Raw genomic sequence first — 20,784 nt, 5'->3', positions numbered from 1 at the left:
AAGTATAGCCCAAAACATTAAAAACATGTATTGAAGCACAAAATCGTATGTGAAAATTGTTATGAATGTATTGTTCCTTAAAGGAGTAAGCTGTGTAAAGAAGTGCAGTTAGCTCCTTATATTATAGCATCATAATTCTTTAAATAATGTTACCAACTGAATATAAACAAATGGAAACCATAAAGTGTGAAATGTGGAGTGAAAATTTCTCCCAAAAGACTTGTGGAAGTCGAGCAATGGCCTTCATTTGTCTTCCTCAACTGCGGCTGCTTCTTCTTCATCGTCTTCGTCTTCATCCGCTTGTTAAGCATAATTAAAATCACAGAGAAGGAGAGACGGAGATGGGAAATGTGGAGTGAAGTTGGAAAGGGATAGAGCGAATGAGTGAGTGAGTCTGATTAAGAGATTGCAAATTGTTTTTGTCATCGCAGAGTGCAGGGTGCATGTCCCTGTCCCTGTTCCATTCCCTCCAATCTCTCTGTCTCACTCTCGCACTTCCTCTCCTTCTTGTCGTAATTAAATTGACCGTAAAGCCAGGCGTCGTGCGAGAACAGGATGGCGATATGGCGGGAGAGCGGGACAGACACAGCAAAAAACAAACATGAACGAGCAGGAAAAAATGGAATTGTTGAACGTGCCACGCACCATTTGCTATGCATTTACCTCGAACTTAATGTTCTAGATTCACTTTCTATACTCTTTTTAAGGATATTCTAAATTAGGATAGGTTATAAATATTTATATTAGAAATATAATATGTTTGATATCCGAAATCATGCAAAATTGTAGTTTTAAAACATTAATAAGAATGGATTAAGTTGTTAATATGTTCGTACTTTTAAATAACTTTCTTCAAAATATTTCACACATTTGTAATCAAACATATTTTATATATACATTTGTATATAGTTCTTATTATTTTCCAATATCAGATAGATCATATGCTCCAAATCTATTCAAAATTCAGCAAGAGTATTCCAAAACTCAACTATCCTTGCATTCTTCACCATTCTTAAATGAATGGGGCGTTGCATTCGTTATGCAAATGTGTTAGCCCCATTGAATTTGATGGCCGTGCATAAATGTAATTATAATGTGCATTCTATACAGAATCAAACATAAATGCATAAGTACATAAATGCGCGTGTATATGGACAGTGGATAACGTAATGCATAATGCAGCGAATATGATATAGTAATGTATTATGCATTATGCATGATCGCGTTCCTTAATCAACGCCAAACGAGCGACATTTAATTTTAATTAATTTTGTCATTTGCTTTTTACACCAATGATGATGATGGGTTTGCGGGGAACTGCCAATCCATATATCCATCCATTTGTTGTGCATTTTGATTACTCAATTCAAGTCTGAATGCAGCTGCAGCTGTGGATTTTGTGGATTTCGTGGATTTGTGGATTTGTGGGGTGTGGACTTGTAGAATTGTGGACTTGAGGATGTCGAGATATGGTCAGTATTATGTGGATATGGTCAGTACTCTGAAATCAGTCGAGTGGTAGTCATGTTTCTGGGCATATTGGTGGATCTCTGCGGTTGCCGGCGTTTCAGTGGCGATGGAATGATGGAGTTTCCATCCACTCCCCACTCAACTGATCAAATTCCGCCCAAATTTGTGGCAGTTGTACTGCCTACGCCGCCGCCTTTTACCATTGAAATCATCCGCAATCCCTTGGCTCCCGAACAGCAGGAATGCAGTAATGATGATGATGGCTCCGGCTTCGACGATCCCCGACTCCCAGAAATCATCATCTGATTCACTTTTTTCACAGAAGCTTTTCACTGCTGCCATACCGATTCCGCTTCATTTGGTTTAATTAAAACTCTTTTTGCCATAATCCAATTACGGGCCAAAGGCAAAAACCAAATGACAACAAATGGCATAATGGCATAATGGCCAGACAACAAAAACGCCGGCACTACAAAAAAAAAAACAAAAATACATAGAAAAACTCAACAAAACTCAAACAAAGAGCATAGCAAAAAAAAGCAAAAAATTGAACAAAACAAAATGCAAACAAACAATGCAATAAAATTCAATTACAACAAATTTTTAATTAACTTTTTGCAATCAAAACAAAAACCAAATGAGGTGACTACAAAACATATAGTTGAAAGCCAATAAAAATGGGCGTAATAACAAATCCACAAAAGTCATTGAGGGAGTGGAGTGGATAAAAGCTGTGATACGATAGGTTACAATGGTATAGGATTACTTGCTTGTATCGTGTAATGTTTGCAGAAGTCAAAAATAAAGTACATTCAGCAGTAAATGTTTTCATTTCAAATGTGTGTTACGTATACCTAATAGATTAATGTTTTACGATAGCGTTGAAAATATAAACAAATAAAAGTGAGAGAAATAAGAGAGCATAAGTCACATTACGTATACGACGCGTAACACTTTAAGTTTTGTCCCGCTTTAAATAGGATTCTTCTCGATATTAAATTAAATGTTACACAACAGTTTTCCCTTAGAAAGCATAAAAAGTATAAAATTAAATGGGGAATATAAAAATAAAAAGACAATGAAAATCACATTACGTATACGACGCGTAACACATGCTTAAACTTATCAAGTGGAGGCCTAAATCAAATAAGATGTTTCAATAAAATGGTAGGCAAAAGATTTTTTCTCCAAAAATGTTTATATTTTGTATCTTAGTCCAAGTCAAGGGGAACCAATACGTATGCGTAATATTTAACTACACTCACATTACGTATACGACGCGCAACACTTAATGAAACATTTCATGTTCAGTTCTATATTAAATAGAATTTTTCTTGTTGCAATTAAATGTTTCAATTAAATGGTATGCCACAGTTTTTGCCCTTAAAAAAAAACGCATTTGAAGCAAAGCAATTCCCAATCGGTTAAAGGTGAATGGGCTGGAAACCTCTTACGCTCTTAACCACAGTTAAGATCTGGCCATGCCCTTCACTTTGGCATTCAGCAGCCCCTTTTCGCTATAAACATTTACATCGCAATCGAGTGAAAGACAACTTTTAGTGCGACATTCGCTGGCAACTTTGCAACACAGCGCGGCAAACGACACCTAAACCGACTAATGGGCAAAGTCACCTCCTTCGGCAGCCGGGGGTTAAGCGAATGGGGGGAGTTTTGGGTGCTAGCTGCACCCATTGTGAGCCATTTGGTTGCGGGGAATTGCATTCCTGGAAATTACATTTTCCTTTCCGTGTGATTCTGCGTGTGTGTGTGTGTGGCAAAGTTGTAAAAGTTGTTTGTTGAAGTCGGAAAACAGAAGTGAGAGTCTGAGAAACAGTAAACCCCCCGGCAATTAATGCCAAATGTTTCTATGTTTCTGCTTAAGGCCGCCGACTGTTATTGCGTTTCCTTCCAATTAAGTCGCCAATTGGCAGGCCAAAACGCCTCTGATTAAACAGGTGGCATATCGATGCGAGTGTGGGAGCGATTGAAGATTGCAAAAAGGTTGGCAAATCCGGTAAAACCTCGGCAATCTTTTCACGCACGCAAGTCGAGCCCAACTTTCTGCCTTCTCTCCTCCCTCGGCTTCTCATATAATCCATTAGTTTGACCAACTTTTGCAGCACAACATAGTATTCTTACCCCTCCAGAACAAAACACACAATATTAAAGTTCTTAAACTTGGTGAAGGCAAGATATACAGCCTTCGCATGAAACTAAAACGATAGGCAAAGTCAAATTAAGAATTGAATTTGTATTCTATGAGCTTGGGTAACATTTAAATAAATAATATAGCTCGTTTATCAAACGTTTTGTAAAACTTAAAATGTTTCTGTGCCACATATATACAGCTGCGGTCATAATAATAGAAGTGGTACAATGTAAAGTGTTGTGTTGAAAGAAAGTTTGTTACTCATGCCTATAAATAGACAGTTATTATTTGTATGTACTTTGGAGAGCAGCCAGTTTTCTCAAGTGTACGAATCAAGGTTTCATTATAATTTCCGCCTAGAACTGATGTTTTTGCTCTGGGCAGCACTGCCAAAAACCTGATCGTACCGTCGAATGCTGTTGTTCGTGGGAGACGGAAGTGGATCCTGTCGAATTGCCCTGGACTTCTCATTCTGCTGAATTAGCAACTGCAGCTGCTGCCGTCTAAACGAATCACTTTGGGGATCGAGTGCCACATCGTCCACATCTGCGCTATTTCGCTGATGGGTGGTGCTGTTTAAATCCGAATCCGCATCCGCATCCGAATTTCCCTGGACTCTGATGCAGGCGAACAAGTCGCTCAGATTGCTACACATATTTGTTTGCTTCTGGGCGAGTTAGTCGAAGATTTCTCCGGTTTTATAATGATTTTTCCATCTTGGCACAGCTGTTTTTGGCCAAGGGTATACGATGCAGCCAGGTACCGATGGCTCAACAGTTGATGATTCTTTTGCGTTCTTTTGCTGAAAGAAGTTTCTGGCATCTACAATTCACGAATTCTAAAAAAAAAAAGCCTAAGCGCTAGTGGTTCTGAAATGTTTTTTTCTAAATATATAACTAGTTTGAAATCAAAAACTTTCTTTCACGTCACTTCATATTTAAATCAAATTATTTTTGTAACAGCCTATTTTAATAAATTAGTCAAATTTACTACGCATTGTATTTAATATTGTGATATAATGTAAAATCTAAAATTTTGAATTCAATAGTCAGATATTTATTTTTACTGTTCCATTTTAATTAATGTGGAGAAATGCAGTTGAGTTTCCCTTTGAGGGAGTGAACAAATGCCTTAAATGCTTAACAAAGGTTAAGTCGGAGTTAAATCCAAGTGGGGGATATGAAACCATCAGAGCCACGTTTCCATTCCCGACAAGTCAAGCTGACGCTTCGGAAGCTTACCGCGCCACTTGTGCTGCTCCCCATTCATCATGGATATAGAACGAGGCTCCTTCATATTTTCACAACAATTTGACAGCCATCAATCAATGGAAGCCACTCCCACCGCCCACCGCCCAACGCGCCCCCCTCTTTGACTGAGTGGCCACTTGAATGGCATAAAAAGCGGAAATTAATGCACTTAAGGCATTCAAAATAGACAAGAGTTCGAGGGTGCGCGATTCAAGTGGAATCCTTAGCGGCGTTTAACCAGCTTTTCCATCACCATTTCATCCTGTTACAGGCTTGCTTTCGTGATTAATTGGAAATGAATTCCTTGAAGGCTGAAGAATGACCTTTAACCTTAGCTAATGACAGGCCATTGAGCAGCAGTAAAAAGCAGCAAAAAGCGCGGGATAAGCGATGAGTGGGGGCTTAGGCTTAATGTTCGCCAGTTTCCCTCCGACATTATAGTAATGGCACAGGTGCAGGAATATGGATGCCAGCGCCATGAATTGTTTTAGCCAGCGCGCGAGAGCATTATCCTTATTAACCGCAAATTGTGTGTCATTTCCTATGATTGATTCATTGCTGGATGGATTGGCTGTGCAGATAACAGGGGGGTGCTTGATTTTCCACTGGGCCAAAGCAGGGTGGTAAAATGTATCCTGCCCAAAAACAAAAGAAATCCCGAAAATAAAGAAACCCAACAAAAAAAAAATCAAAAATAAACGGAACCCCAAAAAAAGGGAGTCCCAAAAACCACCATTGTGGCGCCATCTGTGGGCGGCTCAAATGCAATTCAACACACACTAAATCAAAAAATACTGGGAAGTTCTGTTAAGCGTGGTTAATGTCTAGGCTAAGGTGAATAAGTCATAGGTGTGCGTACTGACTAACTGTTGATGGTTGGGTTGTAGTACCAGCTAAATATGTAAAATGTAAAATATGTATATTAGAAAATTCTTATCTAAAAAGAAGCTTCCCAAATTTTTCTGTGGCTCATATCACAAAATATGATAACAAATTGAAGCTAGAAATAATAAAAAATCCCAGTAAGCACCTTTCCCAATTTAATTTTGTAAGTATAACAAACAACTATCAGTTTAAAACATTCCGTAAGCCCTGGTAAAAATATCATGTTAAAATTATGTAACAACATTTTTAGATAAAAAATAGCTAAAGAATTAATTATAAATCCATATTTTAAAAGAGCGTAATAGGTAAACAAAAAACGCTTTGAAAACACCTATAAATTTCCCCTTAATTAATGTTCAGTGTTTTTGAAATTAGTTAAAAAACTTCTATGAATCTTGGTAAAAAACAATCATGTTGAAAATGATATAAGAAACTTTTGAATTAAAGAAAAAGTGGCACTAAAATACCTAAAAAAAAGCACTTTTAAACCCCAATGCAAACCCCTTAGTTAATGCTTAGTCATGTTGAAATCATGTAATTAACACTTTAGACAAGAAATAAATGTTCGCCCTTTAAATAATAAGCTGAATGTGTGGCTGCATATTAAGTGTCAGACTTGGGCACTCGCTTGTTTTCACATGATTTCCGCCGTTTAAGTAACTTCTAACCATGTTTCTGGGCTTTTCTTTCTACTTGCAGCTAACGGAGCTGGAACAGCGCGTCATCGAAGCGGAAGAACGCGCCGAGGAAGCCGAAGATAAGGTAAGCCATTATCCTTCTTATCCTTAAAGCAGCAGGGGTGGTGAAATTAAAACAAGGCTAAGCCAGATATTACAGTCAGTTTATGCCAGACCAACTGAAAGGCAGTTTTTAAAGGCTGTTTGTCCAGAGATTTTCATGACAATACTCCCTTTTTTAAAGCAGAAGTGGAGTAAATGCTTGTTGGGCAGCAGCTGTGGGCCACAACATTTACCGAACCCGAAAAAAAAAACGAAATTTTGTCACCAACTCAAGCGGCAGACTAACACTACACGAAAAACCAATAAAACACTATACGCAAAAAATTGTTAATTAATACTTGTATTTATTTTTGTTTTCAAATTAGCTTGATACCACTAAATTTAATAAAAAAAATTTGTTTTTTTGTACCTTTTACCTTAACTAAGTACTTATTTTCGGAAATACCTTGTGTGTTGCCTAGAATCCAATTAAACTTATACCTTTCCCAACTCTGGATATTGCATATTGAAACAAGAACTTTTTTCATATATTGACCAATTATTTAAAATAATTATTTTCACTGAGATTTATAATATATACATAAAGATTTTTAAATATTTAAGATGATGAGAATTTGCTAAAGAATACTTTTGACAAATTTAATCTTCGAGTGCATTTCCTTTTAATGAAAGGAAAAAGGGGCTGTGGGTTGTTCAGCGTGTGCTCGGAACACAAAACATAAATCGGCTTCCGCTCAGTACCCCTCGTACCCCTCGTACCCCTCGTAGCACCCAGGGCTCCATTCCGGAAATACACATTAATGCAGGCCTGCGTTGGAGTTCGTGCGGTTGCAAGCGAGGCGGAGCTTTGCCAGACTCCGCCTTTTTTTCTGAAACCCCCCGCCGCCCTTGGGCACAAAACCACCCCCCAGCAGGACAAAGGACACAGGCTGTAGCCTGCCCCCCCACCCCCACCCGATTACCTTGCTTTGGAGCCCCCGCTTCTTCAGTCGATGCTTTCAATATCAAATGCGCATTGTTTGCATTAACAAGTCCCCGGAGGCTTTTGGCTTTGCCTAACGCAACACCCCAAAAAACAAGCGAAATGCAAATATTTACACCACCAACTCCCTCGCATTTCGAACCTCTGCTGCTACACTGACCGAAATAAGTAGTAGTATACTGGGGAATTTCAGCTTTAAACTTGAAAAATAACTAAAAGCGAGAAATGAACACATTTTTTTCATAGGTTATTAAAAACATTGTTAATTTTTTAATTTAAAAGAACATTAAATATAAATATAAATATAAATTTATTTTAAAACAAAGTGCACTTGAATAAGGATTAATAGTTATGTTCTTGTATTTGTTGGACAATATTTACTGCAGCATTTTGAAAAGTTAATAAAAATTATTAACACTTTTTTTCTTTTGAAAAAGTGTAACCAAATTAATAGTTTGTTAAACCTTTTTAAGTTTATTTGTAACTAAACATAAAGTTAAATAAAAACAAATCTTTTCCTATGCCTTAAAGGTATGTTTTTGATCACTTTACATTGTCCGCGTTTTATTTATTTAAAAGAACTGCCTACAGAAAACCCCTTCTGAGCTTGATCTTTTCTTCCTGTGTACTTGAAACTCCCATTCCCTTGGCCATGGGCTTATCTCTTTGAGGTACGGTTGCCAGGCGATGTTTGCCTTGGTTCCTTGGCCGAATCCTCACCGAATTCACGGTTTCGGTTGGCTTTGTGCGCACCCAAAAACACCCAAAACCCGTAGTGCAAAAGCCGGAACAGAAACCGAACGAAACGGGCCCAACCGCTGTGACAAATTGAATTCTTGTTACTTTGTTTGCGCCGAGATTAAATTCATGTACAAACCTGTGGATGTTAACTAGCCAACGGGGCGGGCTAAACTGGCAGTAGCCACCCCAATATGTATTGCCTTGCCTTGTCCCCATCTAAATGCCGGCAACCCTTCGGTTTTGTTTTTCCTTTTCGGGGGAAGGTGGGGGGGTCAGCCCAAACGTTAACAGCCTCATTACTTATGCTTCAATTTGCAGTCGCAGGGCTTTAAAATGGGTTAGCTCATTAGAACTATTACGACGAGGGGACCATTGTTGGGCCAATTGTGTGGCAAGTTGTGAGCATTGCGCCAGTTTATGAGGGCGGCATAAAGTTAATGGTGCCAGCAGGCGAGAAAAATTGAATTTCTACGGAAAATGTATGGATTGGTTATGGTTTAAGAAACAATGAATAACCTAAGCAGGCTTTCAAATTGTATAAACGCTAAGAAACCTTAATATCTTATATCGAAACTGAATATTTATATCTGAAAAAGTGTTCTGATGATATAAAACTATTTTTTTTTTACCAGATATCAATTACAGTCTGAATTGTGTTGTATAAACGCTAAGAAACCTTAATAAGACGAAAAATAATATTTATATCTAAAATAATGTTCTGAACGACTTTTCCAATTGTTTATTGTTCATTCATAGAACTTTGATACAGATTTCAATTACTCACTTTTATTTACACATTGACAATTTATGTTTTCTGATAAACTAAGGAAAATTATTAATGAAACAAATGCTGTATGAGGTTTATTTTAAAGCCATAAGAAGAATGACAATAAGTCAGAGGCTCTAAAACTTTGTTATATATATTATTTTTTTTGTTTGTATTTGGTAGCAGTTAATTATTCAAAATGTAGCATAACTCATTGTAGAAGTTTTAAAAAATCCAGTGTATACTAGCATTGCAAAATTAAAAAAAAAATGCTACGAATTTTAAAAAAGCATTACAAAATAAAGAGTTTAGCCTAGGGCAAACTTTCTTTTGGTATACAAATTGTGTTTTCAGAAATAATTGGTAGAATTTAATTATTAAAATTTTGCATCAATAAAGAAATTTCGAAATGCAGTGTTAATAGCATTGCAATATAAAACAAGTGGTAGGATTATCAAAAATGCATTGCAAAATATAGAGTTTTGTCTTATTTTTCCGACACTTAGCCAGTTATCCTCACCTCCTTTTGCAGTATTCGTTTAAAAGTGAAATGCTTACCCTTGGGTAAACATTTTGGCAACCCATAACCAGTCAAGGTCAGAGGTGAGAGGTGGGACGGCCACCCACTCGTTTGCATAGAACTCCAGTCAGCACAAGCTGCCGCCCGAGTATGTCTGGCTGTTAACTGAAAAAAAAGGGTTCCCCAGCCCTTCGTTTTCGACCCCTATCGCATTAATTATGCATTAAAAAGAGGAAATATAAACATGAGAACACTTTGGAATGCCTCAACGCGGCCAATTAGGGATTTCCGAAGGGGATTTGGGGGTGCAAATAGACCCCAATAAAAGAGGGGTGTGGAATGCGAGCACATGGCACATGGCACACTGTACAGTGTTGGAAAACACCGAAAAGAGACGACTGGGAAAGCAAGCAAAACAAACAACAAAAACAACAGCGGGCTGAATCGCTCTCAAACTGTTTTTTTTTTTTTTTTTGCGCTGATGCTAAAACTGTAAACTCTTGGGGTGGCAAAGCTTGACAGCTCAGAGAGAGACCCCGAAAGAGAGAGTTAGTGAGAGAAAACAACCCCGAAAAAAACAACAACACGGGTGAAAAAAAACTAAAACCTGAATGGAACACAGGGAACATAAAGAAACAGCGTAACAAAAGGCAGAGCGTAAGAGTTGTGCAAAAGAAGACTTGTAGCTGCGCGGATCTGTCGAAATTCGGATTTTGTTCTTTTTTGACCATACTGCCAATTGCCAATTGTGTAAATAATATAACAATAATATAACCTCGAAATTGTTTATCACCGGTAAAAATAAGCGGTGAAGTCATCGCTTGTTGAAAAAAAAACTGTAAAAGCGCGCGCCCAATGTCCCACAAACGTAACTGTTAAAAGTGGCTTACAGTGTAAAATCAAGTATTGAGTAATGTAATCCAATGGAAATAGGCATTGCAATTGTGTTATTTCGGTGTCTGTGTGATTTTATTCAGGCGATGACAGGACAATTTGATAAACGTCGTCGATTATAGGACATTATATTATTGCATTGTACAACACCAACGTCAAAGAGTTTGCGCAAAGAGAGCGCAAAACTCTCTTCCTTGCTTTCTCTTGTCTCTCGCTCTCTCTGTCAATGACAGCTGACTGGCAAAGAAGAAGGGGAGCAAAAGCAGCGAAGGAAAGCGAAATGGGGAAGAAGCAGCAGCAGCCTAAAAGGACAGACAAAATACAATAAGAGCAGGAAGTTAAGTAAACTAAGCTCCTCCACGTTCAATAAATAACCTAAAACAACGAAGATAGGCCACAAAACAAGCAACGATTAATACAAAACAAATACACATATCAAAAGTAAGCCAAACAACAACAAAACGTCCATTTACAAAACAACAGCAACAACAAGGAAAGGAGGAGAAGATAAGAAGAGGAGGAGGAAAAGAACATCAAAGGAATGAATTTAAAAGAAATTGTTACAGTGAAAGAAATCAGGAAGTAGAGAAATCATTAAATAAAAGCAGAACGCCTACAGCAACAACAACAAAAAAATGCCTTAAGAAACCTGCTAACCCATTGGAATAGGGCAAATCAAGACGAAGGAGGCGAAAACGGAATCAGAGATATATAGAAAAACTTCTGAGGGCAAATTCGCAGGTTCCCCCAAAAAAATGGTGGAAAATCGTCCTGCGGGAAAGCGTCGTCGCTGTTGCGTCTGCTTTCCTTACAAACAAAGGAAATACCAACAACAACGGCTGCAATAACAACAAGATACAAGAAGTAACACTAACAGCATCTGTTACTAGGCTATGGATTAAATTAACGGTATCGGTATTTAGTAGCAGTAACCGTTAAAGTGCGAGTGAGAGTCAAAAACAACGAATTAAAAGAACTGGAGGAATTGTTATAATTCCCAACCAGTAAAACTCAACGAGCAACGAACAAATATCATTTTTATGAATGGATAACTATAGGAAAAAGGTAAGATAACTTCCGATATATAGGTGTATGTATATGTTATAGGGACCTTTTGTTAAAACCATTCCGAATTCTCATAAACGAAAGAAACTAAAAAAAACAGTAGAGCTTTGCACGTGTTTATTATCTCATGGAATTTTGTATTGCAAGCCTTGTAGTATCAGAATTTAAGGATACTTAGAAAGTAATAATAATTGGGACACCAATTATCATTCCAATCTTAAATCAAACCACTTATTAACGAAATAGAAACAGATCATTTATTTTGCAACTGAATATTGCATCTCCAAAAACCTCGGGATCCGAATTAGAAAAATATTTTAAATAAATTCAAGTTGATTTGCATCCATTTGGGAAATCTGACAAATTCTGTCTTAATTTTATACTAATTTGATATAATTGGAGTGCAGCGCCTGTACTTTTAAATTGGGGCAGCGGAACTTTTAAATTATGGATATAAATCACATAATACATTTCAAATTTCCATTTGCACTTTTAACCTTTTGCTGCTATGTTTAAATGCCAATCGGGAAGTGGGTCAGCCTGTTGATTGAATTTTTTCTTTAGAGCCACTTATCACTGGCGTCCCGTCCGTCGTCATCTCTTTGATTATTGTTTGCATGATGAATGATGCCCGTTTCTATTCCCATTTCGATTTCGACTCGGATTTCCTTCACTCCCTACGCTGCAGATGCTGCAGTTTCAATTAACGTGCCTGGCATCCGTGAGATACATTCTCGTATCCACGAGGATGATGCATCCAAAGAGCAGTTGATTGATTGCCTCGAGACGCTCGGAGAAGGGGTTTTTTTTCGGTTTGGGTTCTATGTTCTGGGCACGTGGAAAGCTTCCTGCACTGACTGCCCATTTATCTCTGGATAAACATTGATTATAGTAGATGCGCCAGCTTCAGATCCAGATACAAAGATACACAGATACACAAATCCACTTACGCCGCTGCATTGCAAGTGGGTCACATTGTTAATTACATTCGCCAATAATGACAGACATCTAACCCAGCTGAACCCACAAATAGCCTGGTCATTTATACACTTAAAAAACAAAATTCATTGATTTGCTTTTTTGAGTGTTGATATTTTACAGTTACTTTGTCGGAACTATCGTTTTTACTGAAGTTTTCATTAGGGAATAAATCTAATGAGGAAATGTCTAGTAACTTTCTAAAAAATTGTCTGTTCAAAAGGTGAATATTATACATTTATTTCATTATCTTTTTCTTTAAAAGTATAACGTATGTATAGGAAAATAAGCTTTTTTAAATTCTTTTTAGGATAAATTTCAAAAATTTCTTATATTATTGTTATTAAACTTTTGCTGACTAGGCAACTTCTGTTTCAAACTTGTAGCGTTTGGAGGAAACCTTTTTAATAAATAAATAGAATGTAGGGTGTTCTCGGCGTCGAATAAGCTATTTTCCCCCCTTTTGCCTTTTGGAGAGATCACTTCGATTATGGGAGGAGTAAAGCGTTGGCGGACCTCTGTCCCACCCCCGCTTTCAACCTCTTTGAACCCCCTGCCCCTCCTGTTTCTGTTTTGCTATTTAGTTGTTGAACATTGTTTCAGTTGAATTAATGATGCATGCATCCGTCATCGGAGTGCAGGCTAGCCGCCTTTGCCTGTCTTGGTCCCCGACGATTGCCACTTTCGCTCGAAGCCTCCGCACTTTGCTCACACTCCATGCCCATGCCCATCCTCATATAGCCTAGCGGTACTAGATATAGCAGTCCCTGATTCAATGCCTCATCACCACAGCCCCCAACTTGCCCTGCTGATGTGCATTTGAAAAATGTAATGTGTTTTATGCTCTTCCCCGAGTTTTCCATACCCAGCTAAAGCTAATTGCATGGAGTATATGATAGTCATGTACATTTTACTTCATATGTTATTTTAAAAACCTAATCCTCATCATTTTAGTTCATTTTGACCTTAAGTTAAGCTAATAAATGTCCTCAAAAGTGAAAACTATTTATAAAAATTCTTAAATTATATAAACATATGCATTTGCTAAAGTCATTTAGTCAATTTAATTTAATTTTATAAGAACATTTTGATAATCAAATACTGTATATATTTTTGAAAAAATGCAATGCATTACCTTAAATACAATATTAATAATCTTGGTATTAGTTTACTATAATCAAACTCAAAAAGCAATTTTTTGAGGTTGAATGGCTAGATTTCTTGTTACAAATCGCACGTTTTAAGTAATCGTTGGTCGTATACTCCCCTATGGTTTTTCGTGGGTATTTTTCTCTCCCGGTTTAAGTGGTTTCTGCGTTTTGTAGCCGCCGTCGCCGGCTGCTTTCTTTATTTTAAACTCATCAGCAAGTCGACGACATCATTTGGCGGACTTGTTGGTGGCTTCTGCAGCCAACAGCTACGGCTACTTCTTGTGCCGCCGATGGAGCCACGCACGAGTCAAAAGACATGACTCGCAGGCCGCATAAATATTTATAAAAATAGCGCAGAGAAGTCGCGACTCCGCCGGCGACTCACGGCTGTGAATGATGTGATAGATATCCACAAGATGCTTTTGTATCCATCGAGCGTCTCACGGCTGCAATGGGTCATCCAACTCACGGGAGTGGGTGTTACGAAATGTTGTGTTTGTGAAATCTTTAAGTACTTCATTTATGAATCTAAATAAACCACTTATACTCGGGTACCTTCAATGATTAGCATCTAAATGTTCTGATTAAAATATAACTTTAAAAACTTTAAAAAAGAATGAATTGCAAATATACATGGTTCACTTAAAATACACCTCTGATTTCCTCTGAATAAGAATGTAATATAAATATTTCTCAAATTCTTTTTGTAAGCTCAAATGTATTGCTTAATCAACAGAACAAATACTTTAAATTACATAGTCATTTGTTATGTGAGAACAACTCTATCAAATTCTGTGTAGGAAATTTCTGATTACACTCATCTGAATTCAAAGCCATAACATTGATGGAAATCTTGAAGGAATGAACCCAAACCATAAGTGTTCTTTTAAAACCCAACTGAGCCACTCTGAGAGCGAAGTCTGGGAGTGGAAAGGTTCTTCCTTAGTTGGCCGCCATCCAGTCTGGAGTTTCTATATATCTCCATATAGCCCCGGTTGTTTGTTTGGCTCGTCTGATGGATGACAATGCCACACTGACTCATCGGTCTCCCCTTTTCTGTGTGGGATTGCTGCTGCTGTTATTGCCTGCCTTTAATCAGGCAAATTGTTAACACCAACCGCAAACAATCAGCCAAAGAGCCAAAGCAACATGTTACATTTATTATGTGCAAAAAGTAAGAATGAAAACAAAACACATTTTTGGGCAATGGAAAAGTTGCGGAACAGAGATAAATTGCCTGGCGCCGTTGAGCAGCAAGCATATATACATATATGTTATGTATGTATATGGTACACATAATCTGACAAGTAACGAGCACCTGCCCCCAGATCGCATTTTTCCCACCAAAAGCTCCCTTTGCTTTGAGGACTCGAGGATTCCCTTTGAGCTGGACGCCACATGACACGCACTTTCACCCAACTGACATCCGTCTCCAGCTGGAGCGCTATTTTCTCGTTATTTTTTCGGGGAGTCATTGACATCGTGAGTCATCTAAAGGGAAACTACGGTTGACAGAAGGATATATCTCCCTCACTATGTTATTCCAAAGGGCTCCACTATATTCCCCAACTTAGATGGGACATAAAACTTCCAATATAAGAAATAAATTAAATACTTTTATTTTATTAACTTAAAAGCATAAAAGAATAACTTTGTAGCAATGAGAAAAAATCGAACTCTACAAATTATAAAGGCTATCGAATTTAAAACTGCATATTGAATATTCCAGATAAATATAAAATTATTATACAATATTTAAATATATAAATTTGGGCTTAATAAGGTTTGACTTTAAATTAAATAAATAAATATTCAAATTAAATATAAAAAAAAAACAAAATTGAATACTGTCATATTTAAAATAACTAAAATCCGCAAAGGATAATCATAATAATAAGCACATTGAATTGAAAAAATTTTCCTATTTTGTCGTTCAATTATTAAAATTTATTGGTGTTTAAAAACATGCATATCGATTTTATTTAATTATTGCAAAATGCACAATCCACCCATTTAGCACCCCCCCGCGGGCAAAGGTTTTAATCTCTCCAAGCCAAAACTTCAGAATTCGAGGGATATGGGATTATGGTATGTTGAGTATAGGATGTAAATATGGGATGCAAAGGCGAAAATGCCACCCCGAAAATAAAACACGCACGCATCACTGGAACTCTTCCCTCGGCGAACGAATTTCCCTCTGCCAGCGCTGGCAGCACAATTTCCCCGAGCATTTCCCACACAGTCTTTCCCAGTTTGCTCGAGTTCAGTTTTAGTTTCGGTTTCAGTTCTTGTTGGCAGCTCGAGACGTTCACTTCGCTGTTCGGTCCCGCGATTTTTTCTTGAAAAACATCGCCGGTTAACAAGTTGAAAGTTGAAATTCTTTTATATTATTTTTTACTGTGCCGAACCAAAACGCTTTTTGCATATATTTCTGGTGAAGTATCGTGAAGTGTTTGAATTGAACTTGAGACCAAGAAACGAAGTTAATAAGGAAACCAACCCCTCGCCGGGTATTAGTTATCGCTCGCGATCAGCGGTCCTACCACCCTCTTCACCGAAACACCGAAACCGGTTTTTCCTACAAATCCAACCAACGACTTCCCCACTCCCAGTTACCTCATATATATATAGTTGTGTATGTTTTTGTTCTTGAGGTCTCTATGCCAAAATCCACCCCGAACCCCTAAACCAAAAGTTGAACCCCTGTGCGGCACCACTGCCATGGCAATGAACCTTTGCCCCCGATCTTATAAGAATCAGTGAGTGGACTGCAATAATAATACCAGTGAAAATGGCGAAAATTGCGAACTCAGCGGAAAAGGTCCGGCGCACAGGATGTCCTCAATGTATGTATCTTATAGGAGGGCGAAATTATATAAAATAAAACTCAGATATGCATATGGAATCATAATGTTACTGAATGATACCAACTGGAATCTAGTATTATATTGATTGAAGTTATCATAGAAGTGATATTTATTAAAAACTTTACACAAATAAAATATTTATTTATTATACAGCTAAAGTCAAAATTTATGTTTCTTATAAGAGTGCGAAATTATAGCAATAGAACGAGGAAAGAAAAATACTGCCACTGAAAAAAAACCAATTGGAATCTAGCATTACTGAAGTTATCATAGAAGTGATGTTTACTAAATGTTTTATACAAGTATAATGTTTTATTTAAAATAAAACTAGTCACAAAATTTTTAAAATTTAAGTTTAACATGGATTAGTTTTATAATTTTTAAAGTTCAACATACATATAAGTTTAAAATTGCATTTTGGGATTGCATTGGAATTTTCAGAATTTTTCTTTTGTTGAATATTTAGATTTTGAATTTCTTAAAAAAATGATAACATCAGTTTTGCAAAAGCCATTTGATCTACAACTTGGGCAATATTAATACATTGGCTTTTGAACTTTAAAACACCAAATTAGGGGTATATATATGTAAACGTACGTAAACTATCCTTCAGTAGCCACGTGAACATGCGATTTTTTCAGTTCTGCTTTAAGATCTTTGAGATCTCTCACTTATTTATTTAAGGCAATCACTAATCTCCAAATGCGAATTATGAACTGGGAACACGCTTTCCCGGGAACAATACACTCGTCTTCTTTATGATAAATATCTGTCGGCAGTCCTTGTCCTCCCCCTCCTATACAAGTATACGAATATGTGCCCCTTCATAGAGTTTTGCCCCCACAGTTTTCCACCGCCGAATGTCTTTGACTGCTTTTTTACGTGTTGGGCCCCAGCTGTGAGCAGTCGTCGTCGCGAATGCTTCATAAAAATCTAATATTTATGAGCCAGAGCCGGGGAAAAAGTGAGAAAGGAACGTTAAGACGAGAATAAGAACAATCTTCTTTCTTAGAAGGGGGGAAAGGGGGGAAAGCTGGAAAATGTTTTTAATTGCTTGCAAGTTGGGTTCTTTCTCTCAAAAGATTGTGTTCTTGCTGCTCTTGACTACTTCAAGCTTAATTGGTTCGACGATGCGGCAGAGAAAAGGTCACGTTAACGAGTTTTGATCGAAGACAAAATTTGTTGGCCCCTTTCCCCAGCTTTTTTTTTTTTTTTTTTATGATATTTTACAGGACAGACAGAGACAAACACGGAGACGATGGCACTGTCTCCCCCATTCTGCTCCCATTTACACTTGAATGAACTTTTTGTCATTGGCCGTGCAAAGTTTTTTTTCCCTACTCTGCTCCTGCAACAAAAGGCTTTTCTCTAAATTGAAAAAATTAACATGGAGTGGGTGCAAATCGAGAAGACACGACTCTCTAAATACCCTCAAAAAAGCAGCAGTTGTTGAATTTCAAACCGATAAATCAAATACCTTAGAGTGTTTTGCTCGATGAAGTTTATAATGTTTGGCATTTCTCAAATAATATAATAAACATAGCATAAGTTTCAAAACTGAATGCTAAACATTCGATTTCAAGCAAGCAATAGTTGGATAGAAATTTATTCATCAAAATTTTATGTTTTTCTTAAAAATAATATGTTGAATCAAAGTTCGCTGGATGGAATGGAATGTAAATAACTGGTTTTTGCATATAATCCGATGTTTAATAATAACACTTTTCTAGGGTAATAAAACCAAGTTTAGAGACAAAAAGTGCAACTGGAAGCGGCATGCGGGAAATTTGTGGGGTTTCCATAATTAAAGCTTACTCCTCCTCCACCCTCAATGTTCTGCCCCTCAGGCAATCGGCAGTTGCTTAATGAATCGAGTGGGCCATAATGGAGGGAAGCTAGCTATGCTTGCATTGTTGCTCAACTCGATCGGTATGGGAAATGCAGACTTTGGAGTGGAAACCGCTCAGCTCTAGTAAAGCGGAAAAAATATAATTTACACCCCAAAAAAAAACTGAAGAGCCAAAGTCAGTTGAAAATCAAATCCAAAATGGTATACCAATAATGCCAGACCCATTTCTTGCTCTGTGTCACAAACAGTTGGCGTTGATTCCCCTTGAAGACTTTGGACTGGGATTTTATACCATTTTTGTGGGTTGGGTTGGTTTGGGTTTTGTTTGGGAGAGGCACAAAGCAAAATGAGGAAAGTTATTAAGCAGCGCTGAAATATCGCGGCGCATTTCCATTATTTTCATTCAACTCCAGACATGGCCAGTGCCACTGCTCAACCAAGTCCTACTTCTCCTGCTTCTCAATTCCAAAATACACCTCCTCCTGGACATTGTTTGCCTTTTCGCATGGCTCAAGTGAAGGCCCTTGACAATGTGGCAGCCCAGTCGAGCTGAAACTGAAAAGCTGTAGAAGCCGAGAGAATGCAGCTGTGAAGCTGGAAAATCTCAAGATCTTTTGGGGGCGGGAAGGTTCCTAGAGGTTGGTAGCCGCCCAGCGACAAGTTAAAGTGTCTGTAGCACACGACATCTGGTTGGGGGATTTTAAAAAGGAAACTTCAAAGTACTGCTAAAGTAATATTAAACAGGAACAAGAAAAAACAATGCAGAAGGTTTTTAGAAACCCAAAATAGCACTCTAATGATTGTTTTTTATAGCCATTTAAAACTGAAACAGCTGTAAGAAATGCAAATCTTTGCATAATCAATCACATTGCACATTTTTATTATCTATCCATTACTCTTGATATTCTATCCTAAATGCACCATCAATAACTTTCAAATTAATTCATGAATAAGAGCAATCTAAGTTTAAGAAACTGTAGAGCGCAATCTAAAACTATGCATTATCCATAAATACCGGGGCTATTACTAAGCCCCCAACAAACGAGGAGAAAAGTGGGGAAAAAAAGGGGAAAACTGAGTGAAAGAGATGAATAAACGACCAACTTTTTATCAGAAGCACGAAACTTTTGTTTTAGTTTATTGTCCGCCAGATGGCGTGGCAAACTTTCTTTGCTTTTTTCCTTCTTTTTTTTTTTTTTTTTTCAAAACTGATTAAGTTAAGCTGTTTTGAAAGGAGGCAAAAAGGGGCTTATCAGGCAAATTCACCGAGCATCCATCAAACGGTGTCTGGCTTATAAATCAGTTTCAAAGGTGGGTCGGTGGTACATTAGGTACTAAATGGGTCTCATATATAACTGGAATAATGCATAAATAATGCTCGGTTAGAATAGATTGCGGTCTCCCTTAAGGGGAAAATCCGTTTAAAGCACGCACCAAAGTGTACAACACTTAACCTTGTGGGGTGAGTTGGCTCTTGTAATTAAAAGGAAGCACAGACATCATCATTGGCAGAGAATTTTCCTGTATTCGACAAGTAATCACTGGGCATAGGATATATGCAATACCCACATTTGTTGTCACTTGTATAAGCATATTAGCTAAAAGAGTGTGCAAATAACCAATAAATAACTTAATAACTTTTATTAATAAATTAATAATATGATTCTTAAAGCTCTTAAGAAAGCAATAGGTATTTCCAAGTCGAGATATAGTATCTTAACCCCTTTTAGTTGTTTTGCCATTTTTGTTGCATGACGGAGCAGTTGAGAGGTCCTGGATAGGAAAAAAGGCAAAATGGAGGTTTTGAGAGGAGTATAATGCGAACGGATGACGAGCATGATGAAGTTGCCATGTAACAACGTTCCGGGATAATCTGAAACATGCACATTTTCAATTTCAAAGCTGCCAAAACATGCAGCAAATATTGACATTGACTGTAATGGGAAAATCATTCACAGCAGCGCAGACTCAACCTTTGATAGAGGAAACTAAAGGGAGTTAAGGGTTGAGTCATTTTCCAGCAACAATGAAGGATTGTTCCTCGAGAGGTAAAATTAATCATTTTTAGGGATTATCTGAGGGATCAAAGCAACCGAAACTGGCGCTGGAGGTGTTATCAAAAGGGAACAGCTGATTTTATGTTTAATCTGGAGTAGGAGTTTTTTTCAGTAAGAAACTTAATAAGAAAAGAATTAAATATCATACTGATGATACGTCATGACAACCTCTTAAAAATAATAGTCTGTTAATAGAATAATAATAACAAAATATTATAGTTTAATATATGAGAAAAAAATTTGTTTAGTAAATCCTTAATAGTAAATGAAGTAAATATTATACCGATGCCAACCTCTTAAAAATAATAGTCTGTACATAAAACCCATTTTTATATATAGCAGAAAATACTGTGTAAATAAAATATAATAAATTGGAGCAAGTGTAGAGTGATCTTAAAAGAATATATACCCTTATATTTA

General features: G+C 37.3%; 3 protein-coding genes across 3 annotated transcripts in view; 2 read left to right on the top strand and 1 right to left on the bottom strand.

The window, feature by feature from the left end:
• LOC108137258 (uncharacterized protein CG43867) overlaps positions 1-20,784 on the top strand; it is a 114,745-nt gene that overhangs the window by 78,694 nt on the left and 15,267 nt on the right. The window contains 1 exon segment of the mRNA XM_017258842.2: positions 6,454-6,516. Within this exon segment, the coding sequence (XP_017114331.2) occupies positions 6,454-6,516 (63 nt within the window).
• Positions 1,101-1,982, top strand: LOC108137264. Its single transcript, XM_017258859.2, has one exon. It carries the CDS (start codon positions 1,525-1,527, stop codon positions 1,774-1,776), a length of 252 nt encoding a protein of 83 aa, XP_017114348.1. The 5' UTR covers positions 1,101-1,524; the 3' UTR covers positions 1,777-1,982.
• On the bottom strand, positions 3,707-4,280 carry LOC108137263. Its single transcript, XM_017258858.2, has one exon. The coding sequence runs from the start codon at positions 4,272-4,274 to the stop codon at positions 3,963-3,965; it is 312 nt and encodes a 103-aa protein (XP_017114347.1). The 5' UTR covers positions 4,275-4,280; the 3' UTR covers positions 3,707-3,962.

This window comes from Drosophila elegans, unplaced genomic scaffold (genome assembly GCF_018152505.1).
Source record: "Drosophila elegans isolate 14027-0461.03 unplaced genomic scaffold, ASM1815250v1 contig_149, whole genome shotgun sequence".
Lineage (NCBI taxonomy): Eukaryota > Metazoa > Arthropoda > Insecta > Diptera > Drosophilidae > Drosophila > Drosophila elegans.
Note: the sequence above shows the minus strand (reverse complement) of the source record. Positions and strands in the feature narration are given on the sequence as shown.